The sequence below is a fragment of the Oryza brachyantha genome, chromosome 2, assembly GCF_000231095.2.
Source record: "Oryza brachyantha chromosome 2, ObraRS2, whole genome shotgun sequence".
Classification (NCBI taxonomy): Eukaryota; Viridiplantae; Streptophyta; class Magnoliopsida; order Poales; family Poaceae; genus Oryza; species Oryza brachyantha.
The window spans coordinates 11740897-11766343 of record NC_023164.2 but is presented as its reverse complement, the minus strand read 5'-3'; the positions used below and the strand labels follow the sequence as shown (position 1 = coordinate 11766343).

General features: G+C 43.3%; 2 protein-coding genes across 2 annotated transcripts; one reads left to right on the top strand and one right to left on the bottom strand.

The window, feature by feature from the left end:
• The first annotated feature begins 8855 nt into the window (after positions 1-8855).
• LOC102716100 (thaumatin-like protein 1b) lies at positions 8856-10201 on the top strand. Its single transcript, XM_015833092.2, has 3 exons — positions 8856-8916; positions 9031-9739; positions 9844-10201. The coding sequence occupies exons 1-3, from the start codon at positions 8856-8858 to the stop codon at positions 9983-9985; spliced, it is 912 nt and encodes a 303-aa protein (XP_015688578.2). The 3' UTR covers positions 9986-10201.
• A 1837-nt stretch (positions 10202-12038) lies between these two features.
• Positions 12039-21751, bottom strand: LOC107303520. Its single transcript, XM_015833093.2, has 3 exons — positions 21230-21751; positions 19699-19766; positions 12039-12342 (listed from the first exon to the last, which is right to left on the bottom strand). Exons 1-3 carry the CDS (start codon positions 21678-21680, stop codon positions 12193-12195), a joined length of 669 nt encoding a protein of 222 aa, XP_015688579.1. The 5' UTR covers positions 21681-21751; the 3' UTR covers positions 12039-12192.
• Positions 21752-25447: the final 3696 nt, after the last annotated feature.

Below are 25447 nucleotides of genomic sequence, written 5' to 3'. Positions count from 1 at the left end.
GCAGCGACCGAACGAGGCACACGGTGGCGCCGGCCGGGCGGCACGCGCACGGAGGAAGAGGAGGGGGACGTGGCGGGGCGGCGGTGCGGGAAGGCGAGGGCGGCAAAACAACGGCATGGCGCCGACGACGCTTGGCGGCGACCCGACGGCGACGGCGCGTGGCTCCCGGCGCGTGGCGACGGTGCGGGCACACCAACAACGGCGGCAGGGGGAAAGAAGAGGGGGGAAACAGTTGGTGGCGCTCATCAGCGACGACGAAGGCGTGGACGCGTCGGCGTGGCGGCGGAACGCGTGACGACGACCGGCGAGGAGTGCGGTGACACGCGGACAGTGAGATTGGATCGGCGGCGGTGCGACGGCGGGTGCGGGCGAAGGGGAAAATGTGGCGGCGGCGCAAGGGGAGTAGGGATTTATAGGAGGAGGGGCGGCCGGCTAGGGCGGAGGTGGTTGGAGAGACCGAGTCGGCCACGGCGGCGGATTCGGCGGCAACGGTTGCGGGCGTCTGGCGGAGTCGGCGGTGGCTCGGACTCGGCCAGCGCGGGGGAGGCAGACCGGACTTCGGCGGCGCGTGGGCTTGGAGCTGGGCCGAGATGGGGGCGCGGGAGTTGGGCCGAGGCGGAGAGAGAGTTGGGCCGCACGGTTTGGGCCGGCCCGGGAGGAGGGAAGGGAGAGGAAGGAGGAGAAAGGAGGAGGAGGAAGGAGAGATTGGGCTGTGGCCCAATCCGGAAAAGAAAGGAAAAAAGAAAGAAAAAGGGAGAAAAGAAGGGGAAAAAGGAAAAGGGAAGGCCTCACCTTTTTGCCTAGTTTTAAATTAAATTTTTGGAAGAAAATTTTATACTCTGCAATTTGAGTTTAAATCTTCTTAACGATTTGCAGGCTTCAATTTAATTAAAATTAATTCCTTTTACGATTTCGGCTTATGATTAAACTTCGGATGTGACAGGCGCCGCCGCAGCCACGTGAATGTTCTGTATCGCGCTATGCTGCTATATGTTCAGTATGTTCAGAGTGAACCATCTAATACTAATAGCCATATCCCATCGAAACGGTAGACGTAGTACTTATTTCTGTTAATTTAAATGAAATGAACGTAGCTTGCTGGAAGATGGATGCACTCTCTGTGTTGACTAGTTCAACAGACTCGTCGATCGATTGTTATAATGTTATATAGTGGTACGTAGTACCATATGTGGATGGATGCAGCTTAATTAACGATCGATTAATTAATTAATGGGTAGTGTGCGGTTGGTTTATTTATATTGATCATACTGTTAGATGGATGCGAAACGCCCGCATTTGGCATGACTGCGTGGGCCGCATCCACCGCGCGTGCGCGTGGGCCTCCCTCGGCCCATGCCCGCTTGCCGCTGGTCGCTGCCTCGCGCCCTCGCTGGAGGTTAGTGTTTCTTTTTTTTAAAAAAAAAATACATATATGTATATATATATATATATTGAGTATACAGAGTATATATGCCAGATTATAGCTCGCATATCATATCCTATAGATCCATCCTAGACGTAGACACATGTCGCTTTTCCTCCTGTAGGATTGCTATAACAATCTTGGCAAATTTTTCGACGAATAAGGCGGATAATAAATGCGAAGTCCCTAGTAGAGTGGGATACCGAATACGTTCAATGAAAATCTTGTCCAGTAATGGTATGGTCTGTTTGGAACCGAAATTTGAATATGATCATATACATATTTATCTTTGTTTGAAAATAGTTATTGTGCTCGCTACTTGTTCTTTAATTACTACGGTGCTAAGTTATAAATATTCAAATACATGCAGTGTTTATGTTTTATTGGAATTTATTTAAAATTATTTATACTATTTATCACGAGATAAACAATAGGATTAATTAAAGAAGTGAAAAATATATTTTTTCTACCGAAACGATATTCATAAGCGATAGGCATAGTGCCTATGATAAGGCGGGCTAAACTTTCAGGACTGCACATGAAGATCAATTATATCGATCGTAGGTGTCTACTTAAGTAGACCGTACGCGATAATGATTGTGCAAAGACACCCATTTTCACAAACGAAAAGAACTAGACGAGCCGCCCAGCCACATGCATGCATAGAATAGATCTGACTGCATGCAAAAAGGGTTTGTGCTGTAGTGAAAAAGCCTTTTTATAAAGAAATTCCACCACAAGGTAATTATCAGCACTTTTCAAAATGTCTAGGTATTATGCATTTGAACAGTAGGGCAAAAATGTCTTTACGAGACAGTTCTGTTCTGCTGTAGTAATGAAAAGAGTTGACGATATCGATCGGTCGAACAACACACAGCTTCTTGAATATTCATCGCTTTACATAGCCAGCCATTGAATCTTAATGATTTCTATCGTGAACCACTCAATATGTCTCAACCAATAGCTACTACGCATGGATGACACTGTCCGATGACTGGTTTTGCTACTCCAGTTATACCAAAACAAGATTAATATATATATATATATTATATATATATATATATATAAGCCGACGAATGTTCGACGAAATATATTAACCACCAGCAGAGTCGTTAATTGATCCGCGAGTTCATTGTAAGCTTAATTAATAGAATAATCTATATATGCTCCAGCAGCAACGGGGAAATGGTTGTTGCGTGATTAGACTAATCACCGTCAGCAATCTCGAACCCCGTCCATAATCAAAATCCTTGACCCAATGCCCTGATTTGGACCTAGCAATTTTGAAAGACGCCTTCTGTTTATGTTATAGTGTTTCTTCGTGGATAAGATCATATCCCTAGTGAATTATGGTCAAGATCATAGCTAGCAAAGATATTCGTCAAAATCTGGTAGACTTTTGCAGCAGTAGTAATCTTATAACTAAGTACTTTGTGTCATTAAACGCTACAGCCTAGTCATGTTAGTTTAACCAACCTCATTTGCAATTGTTATCAGTTTCATTTGACATTATAAGATGTTCTAGTACTTTAAAGATTCACGTGGATCATAATAAATTTGAATACATATATAAAACATATTTATTGACACATCGGTTAATTGAGATAGGGATAAAATTAACACTTTCTAATACGAAACGGAAAGAGCAAAAACTTAAGACATAAGCCATTGGCGTCACCTCCCACTATATATGTAGTACAATTGGATTTTTCTATACTCTAAAAATATACCCTAAGATTGGCATGGGCCATCATTGAGTTGAATCCGAGTGTCAAAATCACCTATATTATGTCTAGTAGTATGTGTAGTAAAATTAGTGTAGGAGTAAAATTGAAAAAGAAACACATGGCAGAAAGTAAATACTACTTCTTGTAGAGTTCTTATGTACTGAAAATATGCTTAGCCTATGATTACCATATACATATAAATTTCAAATGAATTTAGTAGCATATTTGTTATGCATTAGATTTTATACGTAGATACTTTATACATATAAACTATATACATTTATAGACTTTATACATATAAATTACATATATATATATACTTTATACATATAAATTTAAAACAAATTCAAAAAAATCTGCAAAAGGACAAAATAATATGTATGTGGGTTGCGAGGCCATGTGTGTTGCTCTCAGCACTAGCACACTACTAAAATACGTACTCTTTCCATTTCATATTATAAGAATTTTTATGTTTATCTAGATTCTAATGTATATTTTTATATATTTCTAATTTATTAGCACAGATACAAATTTAGACAAGATCGGTCACAGTTCTTCGTTCTCGGCCATTACGACTAACTATCGGTCACAGGTCTTCTTCACTTACCATGGGTCCCTGGATCAGTATCGGTCACGGTTCGAAATGACGAACCATTACGGGAATTGCTTATCCGTAACAGTCCGTTGACCCGTGAGTGAAACATTTGAGTTTCAGTAACCCTTTGTCCGTCACGGACCACATACCCGTGGCTAATACCTATTTCGGTTAGTTACGGATAGAGGGTTCTGTAGTAGCGAAAGGTATGAATTAATACTAATGGTCATAGACCTGCGTGCTAAAAACTAGAAAGAGGAGCAAAGGGCCAAAATAAAAGAAGAATGAATACTGCGGTGGCCAAAAAAGGAAGCTGAACGGATCACTCGGAGGAGGCTCGCGCATTAGTATTTTCGCGCACATAGTTGGAAAACGCCAAAAAAACAGTGTCCAATAAAGAATTTCCATCCGGCTTGACTGCTTACAGCTCTTTTGTTTGTACGGAAAATGGAGAAAATTAAAACATAGGAAATACTGGAAATTTATACGAATTGTTACTATTCATCCCTCTGATTTGTAAGAACGGAACAAAGGAAGAAAAGTAGTACAGAATTTTTTCCTATGACTTGGTTTCAACTTTCAAGGGAATTTCATACAACAACTAACATCAGCCTTGAGCTCGCCTGTTTTTCTTTTCATCTGTGTAGGATATGTTGAGAAAATGCACCATTGAAAGATACTCTTTACCTTAGTTTGACCCTAGATTGTATGACTTAGACCATTGAAAATCACATTTACTACTTAATACTCAACATTTCTATTTTTTTTCCTATGTACAAGTCAAACAACCATTCATGCATTTCTCCTATACTTTGTTTGAAATAAGGCCTAAATCAACAGAATCAAAGAAACATTTATTCGGATATATAATGTCCTTCCTTCCTAAATTTACTGTTTTGCTTTCTCCCAAACACGCAAAAAGTCCCAATTCGTATGCGTCCCTGTTTCATACTATTTCTCATTTTACTTTGAAAATCCTTGGTTCCAAACAGAGCCTAGATGTTAGGAAATTCCAACGTTCTTGTTGGAATGAACCTGTTGTCCACGCTGACGAAAATTACTACCTCCATACGAAAATGGAAGCCATTATATGTTTATTTAGCATGTAGTAGGCTGAGAGAAAAAAATGGTTGTGCCCATTAATAAATAAGGAATGGATAGAGGTATATAGATAAATGGAAGATAAAACAGGAAGAATTTTAAATGTAAAGCGATTGATGAGATAAGTAATAATATGAATATCTATCCAAAGAAAGGTAGTATTTTTTCTGATATAGTCTGAACTGTCGTACACAAATATACATATGCATTCATATATCCTCTGAGAGAAATCAATGGACGTGTCCGTTCCTCGTCGATCGGAGCAAAACATTTGGTCCACACGATGACAAGGACGTTGCAACGTCCCTATATACGTACGTACCATGCTTTCGAACACTTAGCTAGATTAGATTGCAAGACCGATCGATCAACAGCGTCGCCTTCCAACCACCGACATATATATGCGCCATTGCTGACTGCGATCAAGGTACGTACGTACGCACGCGGCTGGAATCGTACGTCAGCGACGCCACGCAAACGCAGCCGGTTGTCCACGGATGAGGCTGCAGCATGCCGCTTACACGACGTCGAAGTACAGTGTACTACTACCGGTCGGTCGCTACGTAACGCGTATGGTCATCCATCAGCTGATCTCCAGGGGATCGAATCGAAATGGGGCCGGATTAAGAAAAGAGACCGAAGGAGCACACTGCATGATATTAATATTAGCTAGCTAGCTAATCGATCGATCTGCCTTGCTTTCACGAAAGGCCAGGAAAAGCCTCGCGATTTCACTGGATGTTTCGAAGCTCCATCGTCCAGGATTAGTGGAGGGATATATATATATATATATATATATATATATATATATATATATATATATATATATATATATATATATATATATCCTACTACCAGGTGTAGCTACTCCCTTTACATCTAAGGTGCAGAAATATTTTCGTATATGTTTCTGCTTCCACCCAACAGAAAGTATAGACACTATTAAATCTTATATGAATGATACAACTATATGTATAGAGTTTGTATTTTTTGTTGGAAGAGAGCATAAATATGTATGAAAGTGTTTCTGTATTTTAGACGTGAAGGGAGTAGCTACACCTGGTAGTAGGATAGAGACTTTATATATATATATATATATATATATATATATATATATATATATATATATATATATATATATATATATATATATATATATATATATATATATATATATATATATATATATATATATGTATCAGGGGCGAAACAAAATTATGTGAAACGACAAACGACGTACACTCAGGCATGGGGCCAATTTATTGAATACTATTATAAATCATCTTCTGGCTAGTAGCAGCTTTCGGCCAAAGATATAACTGTATCTCGTATGTTGAACGCACGCATATATATATTCCAGGGCCCTTTTCCTTTCATGGTTTTTAAATAAATTCGTACAGCAACACACCATTAATAATGTAAATTTGGACGGGCAAGGGTATAATGGTTGTTTATTAGGAGGAGCAGTGAATTTTCCTGGAAGAAGATGGGAGTGTTTCCAGGACTATGCATCTAAACTACTTGAAAACAAACACGTTGTGCAAATGTATGCATGTCTGGTCAACTGAATAATCCTACAAAACAAGCGCTATAGTCGCGGATCACGTGCCTCCTTTGAATAGTATACCACCGCTGGATTTCACAGAAAATGTCGTGTTAATTTACATAATGGTATTCTTTATACAGTCCATAAGAGGACCGAAAGGTCAGTCCCACAATTTATCTATAATTCTACGCAAAAAAAATTTACGCTAGAAAACCATCTGCAAACGGGAATAAGCGTGTGATCTCTCCATATAAAATCTACTTTGGATGATGCAACATGATTTCAGGAAATAAATTGGATGTTTTTAATTTGGACTTTCCATCTGAATACAGCAAAAAATTTACCGCAACCACTATATACTATATAAGATGTTAGTGAGTTCGTGTTGAGGGTGTGCGGCTATATATGTCTCTAATTAGGGGGAAAAATACAAATACTCTCAGGTATTTCTACTTTACCCCTACGAATCAATTTCATACATAACCCTGTAGTTCCCTTATAACCAGCTTTTAATGATTTTTTTCTTGTTATTTTAATTTCTCGCTCCATTCAAGCATCTAGCTTGGATGCGCCAAATTAATTCATGAACCTCCCAGCTCTCAAATTATATGAGGGGGACATGACGATTTTATACTATAGAGATGACTTAGACAACAAAATGATATGCATTTAAGCTCCCTCAAGACGCCACATATTGATGAAAATAATTGATTGGTAATTTATGTAACATATAGAGAGGATGCATTTAAGCTCCCTCAAGAGGCAACATAGATCGTTACAGTTTAAATGAACAAGGAGAAATAGATGAAAACGGGGTGTAGGGAAGGTAGAAGAAAACCAAAATGACTTTTAACATGGTTTAAATATGGTTATAGATTGAGGTGCAGTAGAAATGGCAAATTTAACTTTAAATGGAGTATGTTTTTTCCTTCTCTGATTAATCACTAAAATGTCAGTTAATAGTATGGTTGTAGAAAGACATTCCATTTATTATTTTTTCATTTCTAACGGTGACCTCGCTAAGATTTCTTATTATACCCTATTATGATCCGTTGGATCAGGATACGAGATTCGTGTAAGCACCGAAGCTCTAAACACCCCTGCTATTCTTCTTTCCTCTGCCACTACCCCGCACATACGAGCCTAATCAGAACCATTGCCTAGCCACGCCGACGCATGAAGGTAACAACGGCGCTGGTGAGACCCACCATAATACCCTTCTCCCTTGTTGCATTGCCTCTTTCTCAACCTAGCGGTGGCTAGGTGCGCTCTTCCAACCGTCATTCCCTACATTAGTGTCGAGATCCAACCCTATACGCTTCTTTGCCACCCCCAACCTTTCCCAGTCTTAAAACCTATTTGATTGGGCCGCAGTTACCGCTATCTCGCTGGAGGCGAGGTAGAAAGAGGTAAGTATGAATCTTGATGCGGATCCAACCATGGAGTATTCCATTAAATGGGCAAACCAATCATCACACGGGATTTACCAGGGAGAAATATTCCATTTGATTATTGCATTTTCTCCGTGAGTTCATTTTTATGATGGTACTACCTGTTTTTTCTTTATATATATATATATATATATATATGTGATAGTCCAACGCAATGGTGGAGATATCTTTGCTACACCCAAGAAACTAGCTCAAGTGACGAATGACTATTCACTTTTAAGCTGATGCAACTCCCACTCCCCCCCTCCCCCACATTTCCTATCTATAAATTTTCCAACAATCCCCCTCGTCATACAATGGTGCCTCTCAGCACTAACTATTCTCTCGTAGGACTATTTCTAATGAGCAATTTTACGGTCTTTCAGAAGGTACCAAGAGGTACCAAAATTTCTATATAAAATTTTGTGTGGTACTAAGAAATACCAAATTTTACACTAAAATTTAGATGCCTCTCGGTACGTACCAAAAGATCGTAAAATTTCTCATTTCTAATATGGGAATATTCCAGCGATGCCCATCGCATGGATTTTCAATAAACCATGCCTCCGGAATACTGATGCACGACTGTATAATTTAATGAAATCAAGAGGTGTGTCATTATTCTTACTATCTCTGATCATTAACTATCTGCAATACCTAACGCGCTTATGTTATGTGTTTTTCTCCACGAGAAAGAAATCAGGATAATACTGTATTTACTTTTTTGTTTTCGATATTGTACTATTCATGTGAAATACAGAAAACGAAGTTGCACATGAAAGTTCGGAACCCGGTTGGTGGAATCAGCAACGAAAAGATAAAGAAAAAAAGGTGCTGGGCCTCTACGTAACACTGCATCAACGGAAGCACTAAACAGGATCAGCAACTTATATAACTCAGCTCAAGCTCCAAGCCCTCAACCACACTGCATCACCAGAAGCAAAGCTCATCGATCACCTTAGCCACACTCCGCATCGATCGCACTCGCACTAATTAACGTAGAAATTACAGCGCTAGTGAGAAGCAAATCGCAATGCAGCCAGCAGCACACCAAGCTCTCGTCACCCTCGTCGTCCTCCTCGTCTCCGTTAGTGGTAAGCAGCCAATCGATCACCCTCTTCTGCTTCTTGAATCTTGATGCTTGCTTTTTCATTCGCGCTAGTCACGTGTTGTGCAACGACCTTCCAATTCTTGGTCGATTTGTTCAGGTGTTCGGTCGAAGTCGTTCACCGTCACCAACAATTGCGGGTACACCGTGTGGCCGGGGATCCTGTCCGCCGGGAACTCGCCGGCGCTCGACAGCACGGGATTCTCGCTCGCGCCGGGCGAGTCGAGGACAATGACGGTGCCCCACGGGTGGTCGGGCCGATTCTGGGGCCGCACGTTCTGCTCCACGGATCCCTCCGGCAGGTTCGCCTGCGCCACCGGCGACTGTGGCACCGGCCGGCTGGACTGCGCGGGCAACACCGCCAAGCCGCCCGCGACCCTGGCGGAGTTCACGCTGGACGGCAGCGGCGGCATGGACTTCTACGACGTCAGCCTCGTCGACGGGTATAACCTTCCGATGCTGGTGACGCCGCAGAGCGGGGCGTCCGGCGGCAGCTGCGTGCCGACGGGGTGCATGGTGGACCTGAACGGGAGGTGCCCAGCCGAGCTGAGGGTGGCGTTGCCGGCCGCAGCCGCCGGCGGCGACGGCGTGGCGTGCAAGAGCGCGTGCGAGGCGTTCGGGTCGGCGCAGTACTGCTGCAGCGGCGGCTACGGCAGCCCCAACACCTGCAGGCCATCGCCGTACTCTCGGTTCTTCAAGGACGCATGCCCACGAGCGTACAGCTACGCCTACGACGACGCAACTTCAACCTTCACATGTGCCGGCGGCGACACGTCGTACGACATCGTCTTCTGCCCCAGCACAGCCAGGTATTTGAGTTAATCGAATTACGCTATATCAAGCTAACTAATTGCCCCTCGCGCTCGCTCTAGTGTTCGTCACTGACCCCTCCTTTGGCTTTGTTGGAATGCAGCGTCAAATCGGTGGGATCAGATCCGGGAATGGTGTACGCCGGCGGCGCGCACGTCGCGTCGTCGGCTCCTCGCGTTGGGGCCGCACCATGGCTTCGGCCCGGCGCCATTGTCGTCGGGGTTGCACTTCTCGCATCAATTTAGGAAGTTACAGTCTCCTGACATAGTGCAGAATCTATGGAAAAACGCAGTGCAGCGCGCAGATATGCTTTGTGGTGGAGCATTGGAGGTTGACTGTTGTGAAGCTAAACGATTGGGATATGGGTCTTAATAGTTTCCCCTTCTTTCAGTAGGGGATGGGATTCTTTTGTACATTTGTGATTGCAACACTAAATTTATTTATAGTTATATGAATTCTTTATGGCACTCCCAATTAGTTTTGGTCCGTCCATTACACAATGATCCGATGAATGACATTCGTCTTACCTCATTAGAGAAAATAGATCATCAAAAAGGAAAAAAAAACTTGCCTAAGAAGTGTTCTTTGCTATAAAGTAAGTATTTAATGCATTCCAATTTAAATTACTGTCACAAATCGTGAAGCCATTTTCAAAACCCAATTACTGCCAGATAAATTTAAATCTTTAGCATTATTTTTATGTACAAGTCAAATGATAGTTTGAAACTATATTTTCATACTGGATAATTAAATTGTGAAACGCAAATACTTAAAAATCATATTTCAATATGTGAAATTTCTTTTATTTTATTTGTTCCATCTAACCTTAAAATTTTAACAATTGTTTACTTTTTAAAAAAGTAACAACCATTTGCTCACTATGTACTACTATAGATAATGTTTTACACATTCTTTGCATTCATAAAAAGTAAAATATCCATGGCCAAGAATTATTGTTGGAGGTCAAGTGATGCACTCCAAGCAGGTCATCTTTTGACTTTTTAAAAGAAAAACGCAAAAGGTATATTTGCATTGAAAAATAATCTAAGAAGTTTTATATATATATATATATATATATATATTAGCTACCTAAAATCAAATGCCAAAAAAACATAGATGAAAAAATCCTAAAATAAACTCAAATTTAAGGCTAAAAATTAAAATTTAAGCTTATAAGCATATGCTGAAGCGAAATTATGAGGCCCTAAAAGACCTCATACTTATATAATTTGTCTCCTCCTCTACAATTCTCATGGACCGCCTTCATCAAACCATTTGACCTTCTCATTATGGTTACATGGATACAATCTAAAAAACTATTTCATGGCAGTACTTTTTCTTTGTTCTATATTTTAATTAAAAAGATCTATCAAACCCGTAAGAATTATATCATGGCAGTATTTTTTCTTTGTTCTATATTTTAATTAAAAAGATCTATCAAACCCGTAAGAATTATATCATGGCAGTACTTTTTCTTCTTTTTATATTTTAAACAAAAAGATAAATCTGCAACACCACGTTAATACACAAATCTCAAAAGGATTGCAACAATAAGTTCAAACACTAATTTCACAATCACTGCAAAATCAAGTTCACACATTATAATGATAATTTTATTTATGTAATTTGTTTACATTATATATTATTTACATAAATTTTAAACTACTTAAAGCTAATTTTGAAAAGCCACTTTATGCAAAAATAAGTTGTATCCCATATAACTTCTTGTCTCCTTATATTAAATAAAAAATATTAATGTTTGTATATATCCAATGAACAAATGATTATGCAACTCTCAAATAACATGTAATTCAACATATATTTTTGTGAGTTTGAAAAGAAATATCATGGTCTCTTATATTGAATAAAAGAAATTTAAATAAAATATTAATTTACCATACATTACATACCTAATATTTATCACATCAACTCTTTTCAGATCAAAAGTTATAATTCGATGTTTTTGACAAAGTGAATTGCATGTGATGTTTCTATGGAGTATGTGTACATTTCCCATTCAATGATTAAAAATATAACCTGTAGCGATACATCCTTTGAAAGATCAAGAAAGTTATTTATTTCACTTAAAAGATGGTGTCAACACAATAATTCTAAAACTCCAAGTTCTTGTTCCTATTTTGTTTGATGTTAGTGTTAGTGATTTGGTCGTCTCGACATTTAGTAAAAGTGGTCTATAGCCTTGATCGATCTGATGATGAGTGAAACAATGATATAGCAATCAATGAATACTGACACCCCTAAAAATTTACACCAATTTTTCAACAATAGTATGCATTAAATCTCGGTTCAGGACTAGCCCGTGTACACACTATAACAATTCGGTACATATTCATTGTCTTAATTAAACAAATAAAAAATAGAGTGTTAACTACGCAGTTGGAAAACAAAAATTAGTACAGTTTTTTAGAGAACCGATGGCATCAGCACAACCTCACATGTAGTACTTGAGTATAGCAACTCGCCTTATCTTTGAACAACTACTTGTTAGACGCAACTTTGACTTCTGGGAGTCAATCTTAGACAGCTCCAGTACAGGACCTAAATTCTGAGAAGATACTCGGGCATGCCAGTCAATTTGATCCTGCAACTAACAAGATAGACAGTAAAACAAGCCGATCGGCTATCAAGCCGATAGGTGAATAAATATCAAGTCAATCAGATGTTGATGCTACAACGGTTAGCCGATAGGATAAACGTTCGGCTATAAAAAGCTTCGATCGGCTAGAATCTTGATAGAAATAGACTTGAATTAAATATTAGACCAACGTAATCCGCCAAGCTACTTATTAATCCTAGTCGATCGGACGAGCTCTTATAACTAGATCGAACTAGACGTACAGAGATTGGACTTAACCAAGATAGTATGCAGTTGAGCACGATATGATTATAGGAAACATGAAGATCGATCGATAAGGCTAATAAATAAACTGACGAATTACTTGAAATAAACAATGAATCATGTGTTACGATCGGCTAAATCCAATTTGCATGTAATTCTCATAAACTGATGCAACATAAATAACTACCGATCTAAAATAATCAAGTCGATTGGTATAAAAATAATGCAGTAAAGCAATCTGCTATTATATTGATGTAAATATGATAAGCATGTAGATCGGAAAAAAAACATCGGCTATAGACGGCGGATAAACAACCAAGATCTATAAAATATCTAGCCTAGATTGCTAAGAATAATCATAGAAGATCGGACCCAACCAAGACAGTTCAAGATTACGCCTAGCAATATCAGGCCAGATTATAAACAGATCTAGATTGCTATCAAGCCAACGAGCCGATGATCGATAACTTATCGGTTGGTACTCCGATAAATAGTGAACAAAATACATCGATCTTATATAAACCATCTGACAAACGCAGTCTACTAGATTAGACCGAACCAAGACAGTACTAGATTGAATATGTCAAACAGCGAATATCGAACCAACGGAAATCACCCAAAGTGGCCGACCAGATCAACTCAAGGTACCGAAGTAACTCGAGTTAAAACTGATACGATAACTGGCAATCGCACAACCAGATTAAAAAATCGGACCGAACCAAGACAGTCCTAATCTAGCAGATGCGATTACCGTGGTCCGGCGGAACGATGGACTTACCCCTCCACCGGAGATCGAAGTGATGTAGCCCCGCGTCAGGTGCCAAGTTCCGCCGGATTGAAACCTCAATTAGGAGGGTGGCGATGCGCCGAGAGTAATTGATCTATTGATGTGTAGATGATTTACAATGACCCCAGACACACATATTTATACCATCGGGTGGATGCTAATCCATGTCGGACACGACTCCTAATAGATAAAAAAAAATAACAAACTCTATCTCTAACACGACATGGTTTCTAATAGATAAAAGAAGACCAACAAGTCCCGATCAGACTCTAATCTCTTAGAGATAAAATGCTAACTAACTCTAACTACCAGATAAAATTACGCCGCGGTCTTCACGATTCCCTGTTGAATTCGAACTCTTCCGGATAAAATATCTATCGGCGATTGCATCTTTCCTTATCTGAATCCAATATGGAAATTTAACAAATTTTGGTGTTAACACCCAATAACAATAGGTGTGACCGTTTCAATAGTTTTACTCTGATCAGAGGTGTGCAACCTTACCCACAAGACATAGCCCCACATATATTCCTGCACGTCGACATATCACCATGACATCCCGCAAAGAGGTTGTGACAAGACCCTTCACATAACCCACTCCTAACTATCCGTATCACGCTAAGGGTGAATCTCCCATACACTGAACCGAGTTGGCAAGACTACCCCTCGTGAGACGGTAGATCGGGCAGCCGACCAATCCATTCTCGGACCAACCCAATGTCACGCCCAGAGTTTTACCCCAAGCCAAGAAGTAATTAAATAATACATTAAAAAATTTTTTAAATAAAGTTCAGGAGAAAACAGTGTACAATTTAATTTAATTTAATGGAAGCTGTTCGGATGTTCTAAAATACTCCGAAAGCATTTAAAAATTATTAACAGGATTTATATTTCAATTGCAGTCAATAAAATTTGCTCTAATAAACTTAATAAAAATTGACACAATTGGAGGCAATTTGTTTTTTTTTCCTCCTTCCTTTTTCTTTTCTTTTTCCCTCCTTTCATTCTCCCTTTTTCCTTTTTCTTTTTCTCTTTTCTTTATTTCCCTCCCTAATCGAACCCCACTTCTTGTTAGATAACTCAACTCATCCATAAATAATAGATTACGAATTTAAACCCTACCGATTAATTCAAATGAAGAAAACTAAATAAACCTGCAGATGAAGCCATCTGATTCCCTTCTTTTCTTTCCTTCAATTCTGTCTTCTTTCCTTCGTCTCCGGCGAGATTAGACTGCCGGTGATCTGTTCTGAACCTCCGGCCTTCGGGTCTCCAACGGCACTACCCTGGAATCGCCGCACGAAACCCTTCCTGCGCTTCTCTGATCAGGAGAGATTGATTTCTAATTTCTGGATACAAGAATAAGCGACACGAGCGTCCCCGTTGGCTCCTCTTCTTTAATATCGCACTGGTGGGCCTCGGAGGCTTTTCCTAATCTAATTCTGACCCGTAACTACCGATTGCAGTTACAGCCCATGAGGGTTACGAATTTAGAGTTAGAGATAAATTACAGATAGGATTATGGTGGTTATATCCTTTCCTAAATATTGGCTAAACGATAAATCAACCAACATTCTCCCCTTGATTTAGAGGTTAATTACGAGTCCATCATATAATACAGCTCCCCAAAGCAATGTGTCACAACAACATTTAGCATCATTGAGACAACAAGACTTATAGTTCACTATATCACATAAATAAACCCTTGATTAATTAGGCGGATGTTGATTGAAATTAATTGCCCCGGTTTCTAGGATCATATTCAAGGTCATTACACAACCCCATGTTGACCACATGTTCTTTGAACAAATTGGGAGATAAGCCTTTAGTTAACGGATCCGCAAGCATTGATTTAGCGTTTATGTATTCAACTTTAATTGTTTGATCCTGTACTCTATCTTTCACAGCATGATATTTAAGGTCAATGTGTTTGGCAGCTTCACTTGACTTGTTGTTACTCGTACAGAAAACTGCGGCCTCATTGTCGCAGTATATTGTCAATGGTCTTTCAATGTTGTCAACCACTTGTAATCCCGGGATAAAATTTTTAAGCCATACAGCTTGTCCCGTTGCTGATAACATGCCACAAATTGTGCCTGCATTGTCGATGATGCAGTCAGTGTTTGTTTAGTACTTTTGCATGAAATGGCTCCCCCTGCGAGAGTGAATATATACCCAAAAGTAGATTTCTTGGTATCTAAACACCCTGCAAAGTCAGCATCCAAATACCAGTAACTTCAAGCTTATCAGATTTTCTATATGTGAGCATGTAATATTTAGTTCCTTGCAAATAACGCAATACTTTCTTTACTGCCTTCCAGTGGTCCATACCTGGTTTAGACAGATATCTGCCAAGCATCTCGGTTACAAACGCCAGGTCTGGTCGCGTACAAACTTGAGCATACATTAAGCTTCCGACAGCTGAAGCATATGGTACCATAGTCATTTCTTTTTCTTCTAATTCATTTCTTGGACATTGGAATGAACCAAATTTGTCCCCTTTCATTATTGGAGCAGGTGATGTCGAGCATTTACTCATATTATATCTTTCCAATATTCTGGAAATATATGATTTCTGAGATAATCCTAGCACCCCTTTGGACTTGTCTCGGTGAATCTCAATACCCAAAACGTATGATGCATCACCGAGATCTTTCATATCAAATTTCGATGACAAAAATTCCTTGGTTTCTCGCAGCAGATTCTTATCACTGCTTACTAATAAAATGTCATCTACATAGAGTACTAGTATAACGAATTTCCCACCTTTAATTTTGGTATAAATGCAGTTGTCCACCTTATTCTCCTTAAATCCGAATTTCTTGATAATTTCATCGAACTTAAGGTTCCATTGCCTTGACGTCTGTTTAAGTCCATAGATGGATTTCTTAAGTTTGCATCCCATATGGCTCTTTCCTTCCACAATAAAACCTTCCGGTTGAGCCATGTAAATATTTTCATTTAAATCGCCATTTAGAAATACCGTTTTCACATCCATTCGATGGAGCTCTAAATCATAATGTGCCACTAGCGCCATGACAATTTTGAATCAGTCTTTATTAGAGACAGGAAAAAATGTTTCATTGTAATCAATTCCTTCTCTCTATGGAAAACTGTCACACCCGGAGTTTCGTCCTAAGCCTAAATTGTAAAAAGAAATCCGTAAATAACAATTGGCTTAATTAACTCAGGAAAAATCCCTCTAAAAGGAATTAATTCAATTAAATCGTGGCTCGCAAATCGACTAACTGGATTTAAATTCAAATTGCAGAAGTATAAAATTTGGCCAAACAAATTAATTTAAAACTCGGCAAAAGTGGGGTTTTCCTTTTTTCCTACTTTTTCCTTTCTTTTTCCCTTCCTTCTCAAATTGGGCCGAAGTCCAATTTTCCTCCCTCTCTCTTTTTCCTTTTCTTTTTCTTTTTCATTTTCCTTCCCGGGCCGGCCCAGCCGAGCCGGCCCATCCTCCCGCTCGGCCGGCCCAGCCGCGCCGGCCGCTTCCCTCCGCCCGCGCGCGCTCCCGCCTGGGCCGCGGCTCCGGCCCAGCTCGCCCGCTCGCCCGCTCGCCCGCGCCGCGCAGTCCATCGCCGCTCCCTCCCCTCTCGCGCCACTGACAGGTGGGGCCCACCTGTCAGTGACCGTTTCCCCGCGCTCGCGCCCGCGTCGCGCCGGTCGCGTCCGAGTCAGCCGCCGCGCCACAACCGCCGCCGCCGCAACGGCCGCCGCCGAGACCGCGTCGTCGCCGACTCGGTCTCCAACCTCCGCCCGCCCTAGCCGGTGCCGCCACCCTATAAATCCCGAGCCGCCGTGCGCCGTCGCCCACTTTCCGTCGTCGCTCGAGTCGCCGCCGTTCGCCGCCGCCGCGCAATCTCGCCACCAGTCACCGGTCGTCGCCGCCTAGCCGCATCATCGTCTCCGCCTCGGTGTCGCCGACCTTTCCCGGGCTCTCGTCGTCGCCGGTGGACGTCTCGCGCCCGCCGCAGCTCCTCCGACCTCTCCGCCGCCGCGTCTCGCCCGTCGCCGGCACCCGTCGATCTCCGCCGCCGTTGCCGATCTCCCGCTCCAACCCGCGCCGCCACCTTCGCCTCGATCTCGCCGACCCATCCGCGCTCTCGCCGCCGCCGGTGAGCATCCCCATCCTCCTCCCCTCTTTCTCCCCCTTTCTGGCCGACCGCCGCCGAGTCGCGCGCCGTCGCCGGACGAGGCCGAAGCTCGCCGATCCCGCCGGTCGCCGTGGTCGTCGTCGCCTCCGCGTCGCCGACGTCTGGCCGCCGTTGCTTGCGCCCGCGCGTGCCGCGCCGTCGCCGCTCGCTAGTCGCCGTTGCCGCTGTCCTTCCACCATCGCCGTGCGTCGCCGCCTCGGCCGTCGTCGCCGTCGCCGCTCGCCGGTCGGCGCCGTCGCGCCGTCGCCGTCGCGCCGCCGTCGCCGTGCGCCGCCGCGTCGCCCGCCGCTCCCGCCGGTCGCCGCCGTCCGCCCGAGCCGCGCTCTGCTCCCCTCCTGTCTGTTCCCTCTCGCTGACGAGTGGGCCCCACCCGTCAGTCACCCCGCGCCCGCCTCCTCTCTCTCTCCTCCCCGGGCCCGCGTGTCAGTCTCTCCCTCTCCCCTTCTCTCACCGACAGGTGGTCCCCACCTGTCAGCCGTCAGCCTCCTCTCTCCTCGCTGACGTCACCAGCCCCATTAATTGCGCAATAATTGATTTAGGACTTTTCTGTTTAGCTAAAAAACCCAGAAAACTTCTAAAATTCATAAGTAATTCATCTAGTCTCCGTTTAGGTCCATTCAAATTTCATTAAAATCATAAAATTGTCAAGAACCCACTAAAAATAGTTTCTTTTGCTGTTTCAGTAGAGTTTGTACCTGTTTATTTATTTTTGTGCTTTGTCGCTTAGATTCGGACCCCGCCGAAGAGCCGGTTTACTTCGAGATCGTCGCCGAAGTTCCCCAAGGGCCACAGCAAGGCAAGTGACACTCATCCTTGAACATATTGAACCCATTATTGCAAATTCCCCGCTTTATTACTTCAAATATGCATTGTTTTAATTAAAGTACTTACTTTATGCTATTTTCGGGTAAACCTTATTATTATGCCGTTGTTTATCCAACTTTATTCATTGCTGGACCAGGGGTAACTTGATTAGAGTCAGGCCTAGGTTAATGCTTAGCCATGCTGGACCAGGGGTGCATGGTTTTGAGAGTCGCACCCATGGCGATTAAGGACCGGTTCACGGGAAACCCTGGAAGTAAATAAGTGCTAACCACATGCCGAAATGGGTAAGATGGGATTTGGAGCATGACTTCGAACTATTTGACGTACCCAGGCAAGGGTAGGCGTGATGGAGTATGGACGGGCAATCGTGGTGTAACGAAAGCTTCTCCTGCTTCCGGATCTACCAAGGCACAAGAGGGGACTGCCCGACTTGGTGTAAAGGAGGGGGGAAACCTGAAGTGTGGTGCGATTAAATAGGGAGGGTTGTGTAACGGGTCCTATCACGGTCTCCTTTCCGGTATGCCGTGGTGGTATGTCGGCGCACGTTCAAGTGTAGTGGAGTCGTGTCTTGTGGGTACAGTAGTACACCTCTGATCAGAGTATAAACTATTCGAATAGCCGTGCCCACGGTTACGGGCGAGCTCCCAGCTTCCCAGCTCCCACGGAAAGGAAACTGTGCTAGGACCCGTCACATAACCCTCCATATTCAATCGCACCACACTGCAGGTTTCCCCCCCTCCTTTATACGAAGTCGGCAGTCCCCTCTTGTGCCTTGGTGAATTCCGAAGCAGTATAGGCCATCGTTAAACCATGACTCGCATCCATTCTCCATCATGTCCACCCTTGCCTGGGTATGTCGAATAGTTCGAAGCTACGCTTCAAATCCCACCTTGCCCATACTCTGTTTGTGGTTAGTACGTGTGAGACTTAATTTCCATGGGTTTCCCGACAACCGGTTCTTAATTTCCATGGGCGCGACTCTCAAACCCATGCACCCATAGCCCACCATAAACAATATTTTAGTTATTATTAATCCACACAGGAGATTAATCATGATCATAACCATGAAAGGTCTATCAAGTCTAACAGTAATTAGTTAATCATGATCATAAGCATGGCTAAGCATTGCCTAAGCCTATTTCTAGTCAAATTAACCCTGAGATGACAATAATAATAAATAGGAATCAACGGATATAAATAAAGGTAATTACACAATAGATAAATAAACTAAAGTAAATTTGCATAAAGTAATGCATGTTTGAATTTAAAGCAGGAAGTTTATAAACATGGGATCAATATGTTGAAGGATGGGGTGCCACTTGCCTTGCTCAGACCCACGAGAAACTTCGGTGACGACTTCGAGGATGATCGGTGCTTCGACGGGCAAAAACCTATGACAAACAGAGCAAAATAGGCTATAAAACAATCGAAACAGAGAAAGAACTATTTTTAATGGATTCTTGGCATTTTTCTAGATTTAATGAAATTTGAATAGACCTAAACTGAGACTAGATGAATTAGTTATGAATTTTAGAAGTTTTCTGGGTTTTTAAACTAAACAGGAAAAACCTTAAATGTTTTATTGCACAATTAATTGGACATCTGACGTCATCCTCAGGAAAGTGAGGATGACAACATGGGCCCACTGGGAGAGGGAGAACCGAGAGGGTGACAGGTGGGCTCGGGAAAGAGAGGAGGGGAGGAGTCTAACGGGCGGGACCCACGAGGAGGGAGAAAGGGAGAGAGGGAGATAGCATGATCGAGTGGGCCCACGGGTCAGTGAGAGAGAGAGGGCTGATAGAGGGGACCCATGGGGAGAGAGAGGAAGAGCTGGTGTGTGGGACCCACTTGGCAGAGAGAAGGGGAGATGGGAGAGCTGACAAGCGGGCCCAGGATGGCAATGGGACAAAGCAGAGGGGGAGGGGATGGCGCCAGCCGAATGGGTGGCGGTGGGCAGCAGGGGCGGTGGCCGGAGGGCGACGGTGCTGCGGTGGCTAGAACCAACGGCGGCGGCGACCAGCTACCGGCGGCGGGCAGCAGCGGTGAGCACGGCTACGCGTGTGGTGGCTGAGTGGGGTGCTGGCGCAGCGAGCAGGGGGACGGGGAAGGCAGGACGGCGATGGCCGGGGAGGTGGCGACGACGTCGGCCGAGCAGGGCGGCGGCACGACGCGGCTGTGTGCGCACGACTTCGGCGGCGAAGACCAATGGCGTTACAACGGCGAGGGGAGGAAGAGGAGGAGAGTGGAAGGAGAGGCGGTAGCCGGGGCGACAGCGACGGCACGGCGAGGTGCGGCGCGACGGGATGGGCTCGTGGGCACAGGGCGGCAAGGCAGATGTGGCGTCGTGGCGCGAGGCGGCGAGGACATGGCCAACGTGGGCGAGGGCGGCGGCCAGCAGCGCGAGCGGCACGGCGCGACGTGGTGGCGCGGGCGTCGGTGGGGACTGGAAGGCGGTGCGGTGAGCGGTGGCGCGGAAGTGGATCGACCAAGAAGACGACGCGACATGGCGGCAGCAGCAGAGGATGGCCGATGGCGCGGGCGCGGTGCTGCTGTAGCGAGCGGTGAGGGCGCGACACAGCGGCGTAGCGAGAAGGCGGCGGGGCGACGCGGCTTGTCCCGACAACGGGCGGCGCGGCCAAAGGAAGCAAACGGGGCAGAGGAGGTGGCGACGGCGTCAGAAACGACGACGGCGATGGCCGGCAGGAAGGAGAGGCGGTGGCCTCGACGGCGGCGCGCGAGCGGAGGGAGTGTAGCGGTGTGCGGCTAACGACGACGCCGACGCATAGCGCATGCGCGCTCTCGGTGGTGCACGGCGAAAACAGAGCAAGGGAGAGAGGAGGGAGGAGATGCTCACCGGGATTGGCGCGGCAGCTAAGAGGACAACAGCGTCGATGGAGGGGACGCCGCCCGGAGGCGGTGGAGGAGACGACGCCCGGCGGTTCTGATCGGCGACGTGATCCCAGTGGCGGCGGTCCGGCATGAGGACGCGGTGCGCCGGTGGCTATCGATGTTCGGTCGGCGACGAAGGCGATGCCGTCGACGAGGCAATAATGCTGGCCGGCGGCGGCGGATGGAGAGGGGTTTAAAAAGAAGGGTAGGGTGGTCGCCAGTATGGAAAGGAGGGAGAGGGAAGGAAGGTGGAGGCCGAATAGGAAGGCGGCGGCGCAATCGGTGGCTTGATTTGGGGAGTGATTGGTGGCGGGGATTGTGGCGACGACGGCGCCCGAAATTTGCACCGGCGAACACGACAGTGATGGCGGGCGCGGCGCGGACACGAACGCGGTGGCGAGGCAGAGTGGCGGCATGGAGGCTAGCGGCGGGAGACGCGCGCACGAGCGGGACGCGACAAGGCGAGGTCGAGGACGGCGGCGCGAACGCGGCCAAGCAGCGAGGCGAGCGCGTTGGCGGCGCGACGCGTGCGGGCTAGGGGCGGCTGAAGGAAGGGGACGCCTTCGACTGGTGGGCCTAGCCTGTCAGCAGCTGGAAGAGGGGGGAGGGTAGTTGGACTCCCGACGCGGGTGAGGGAGTGGAGCGAGCGGGCCGGGGAAAGGGCTGGGCCGGCCCAAAGAGTAGGGGGGAAGGGAGGCCGGCTGGAGAAAGAGGAGGAGGAGAAGGTGTGGGCCGGCGACCTGCTTGGCTGGGAAAAAAAGGAGAAAGAAAAGAGGGAAAGGAAAAAAGAGGAAAAAGGGAGAGAGAAGGAAGGGAAAAAAAGGGGAAAAAGGGAGGAAGGAAGGAGGGAAATAGAACAAGGAAAAAAATTACATCCAATTTTGCTAATTTTTATTTGGTTTATTTAAGCAAATTTTATACTCTAAAATTCAATTTAAATCATGTTAATAATTTAAAATGCTTTCGGCACATTTTAGAATATCCGAAAAGCTTCCATTTAAATTAATTAATTTACATTGTTTTCTCTTGAACTTTAATTAACAAATTGATTTTAATGCATTATTTAATTATTTTTAGGATAGGATAAAACTCTGGTCGTGACACTGGGCTAGATATTTTATAGATCTTGGTCGTTTGTTAGTCGTTTATAGCCGATGATCTTCGCCGATATACATGTTCATCATATTTATGTCACCAAAGTAGTCGATTGCCTTACTGCATTATTTTTATTCTAATCGGTTGGATTTGCTTAGATCGGTAATTATTTTGTGTTGCATCAGCTTACGAGGATTACATGCAAATTGGTTTTAGCCGATCACAGCAAAGCATTCATTGTTTATTTATTCATGTTTCCTATAATTATATCGTGCTCAACTGCATACTGTCTTGGTTAAATCCGATCTATGTATATTTGCTGTCTATGTCAAGGATCCATGAACACTTCAACACGTCATGGAATATTAGTTTTGTGAGTGCATGAAAGAGCTAGCTCAAAAACTCATGCATGCATGCATTTTTTGTCATTATTTTAACGATGTAATTTGATGTTTTGTTAACTTACCCCACTAAATATTAAAAAATTAAAAAACATTTTCATTGTACCATAAAAAAAATTATTGAAAAGAAAAATGTAATTTCTTGTATTCAGTATGAAAGATTCTCAGCATTTTTTCTTAGATTAGGTTCTCTTATCAAATAAAAGTGAACTTAAAAAATTCAAACTTCTACTTAAAATTATATATATGAAAAACAGGTTCCATCGATAAACTTTCCAAATAAACGGAATGTTTGTATTCATAAACATTGTATATAAATAAATTATTTCCTTTCATAAATTGTTTACATAAATATACGTAAACTTTACACATCAATAAAATGTTTCTGTTCATAAATAAAATATTTATATGTAGAAATTTTTTTTGCTTGTCGACTTTGTACAATAATTTGCAATGTAACCAGAATGTAACCAGGCGCGCATGATAAGGTGAATCGAACCCAAAACCTCCCTTTCGAGAGAAGAGGACCTTACCGCTGGGCTATGAGGCTAATTGATGGTAATGTTGAATGTCAATTTAATTAACCGGTGACTTGATCTAGAATGTAGCTGTGCAACGTGGGGAGGGGATGGACGCACGAGTCTCCCGTTTTAGGATGTGTTTTGTCGCTCTTTGGTTGGTGGATGAGTAGGATGGGTTGGATCTAGAAGAGAAATATTCCTCGTAGATCCTGGTCTAACCCATCCTACTAAAACGGTGAGGTGGATCTGTCCCAGGACGACCACGACACACAGCGGGGTATTCATTTTATTTATTAAATTTATTTAAAATATATTACTTGTATAAATATACATTCAATTACTTTAGATTATTCATATATTAATCCTAGTATTTAATATTTTATTTTCGTTATGAGAGGTAACCTTTATTCATCTCATCCCTTCAACCAAACAAAAAACAGGTTCAACCCATCCCATCTCATCTCTTCCACCAAACAAAAAGCAGGGTACAAACCATTCATCCAACCAAAAAAACAGAATCAACTTATCCTACAATCCAGGAATGGAGCCAACCCAAACCATCTCGTCCACGAGCCAAACACATCCTTAAAGTAGTAAAGATAAAGAAAAGACATGGATCTTAAGATGAAAACTGAGCTTGCAACTTAAAGTTCATCCGTAAAAATTCAATTGGCAGTTTGTTCAAACAGCTTTAAATTTTGTTGATACAGTTTTATTGAGAAAAAATTAAGTCCAAATTTCAGACATAGAACTACGACACTTACTGTAATATGGATCTTAAGATGAAAACTGAGCTTATATCTATTATAGTATATGATAAGTGTAGGATATACATCGATTTACATGCAAAGGATGGAACCGGATTATATATGGTGTTGTGCTTTCACATAAGACAAACAATAAATAAATAAATTTAAGATTGTGTAGAAAACCAAAAAATATAAGGAAGTGTATATACAAAATTACATAAAAATCTAAAAAAAATGAGAATAAATGTGTAAAAAAATACGAAAAATTGCTGCACATAAAAAATTTAAGAATGTATAAAGAAATACAAAAAAGTTCTTTGTGTAGATAAAGAACAAAAATTTAGTTTTACTGGCCGATGCAAGTTTAGAACGTACCACCTCCTCATTCAAAGCTTCACAAGATAACCAGTTGGCCAAACTGCAATTCGAGAACTACGGAAAATGACGTTCGACACGGTTTGGAGGCAGAAATGCAACATGGGTGGAAGGATTCGTGGGGGCACGGATGGACGAAACTCCTCTTTTAAGTAGTAAAGATAAAGATAAAGATGTATATTCAGTCCATAATTCTTCGGCATCAGTCTCCGGAATCTAGCAGCCCAAAATTGTGTCTTCTGCCGGTTGGTGCCTGTGTGCCGGAAACACCACAGTGTTCCCGTGTGTTCTTCGTGTTTCAGCCAGTGATATCCTGGGATTCCTGACAAAGAGGAAGAGGACGGCAGCGTGGAGGATGCGCGATGGCACCGCCACCGAAGAGATTGGCTGCGGCAAGAGCTGAGAGAGAGAGAGAGAGAGACTGAATTAGCCCATACGAGAGAGATATTTAAAATCCATTTGGCAGAGAAAGTTGAGAGAGACCGAGATATCCATTCGTCGAGATACAGTCGGTCTGTTACGGCCCTACTCGATGCCTAGATCGGCTCAGTTTGGTAGCATTGATGCTATTTCATTTTAAGAACCTGAGTCTCACACATCATTACCAGTTTTATTCCTTATTTAAATAAGATGATACTAATATGGTCTTATCAACGAGGATGCAGGCCAACGGGGGGTGGGGGCACAAGAGAAATCCTCAATCAGTACCATTTTTGGCTGACCAATACTGATGTCGTACGTGTTTTCTGGTATTGGTGTCAGCCAGGTACAAAGTAACTAGGGCTGGATAACGAGCCAGCTCAGCTCGGCTCGGCGGTCTAGCTCGTTAAGATAACGAGCTGGCTCGACTCGTTATCGTAACGAGCTAAAAACCTGGCTCGGCTCGGCTCGTTACAAAGCTCGAGCTGGCTCGTTAGGCTCGTGAGCCATGCATTGAAAGTGAATTTAAACAATTTTTCAATAGATTATACAAACAAATTTTTAGTTCAAACATGAAAATCATATGAAATTGTATCTAAATATTAAAGTTTGAACCAACATA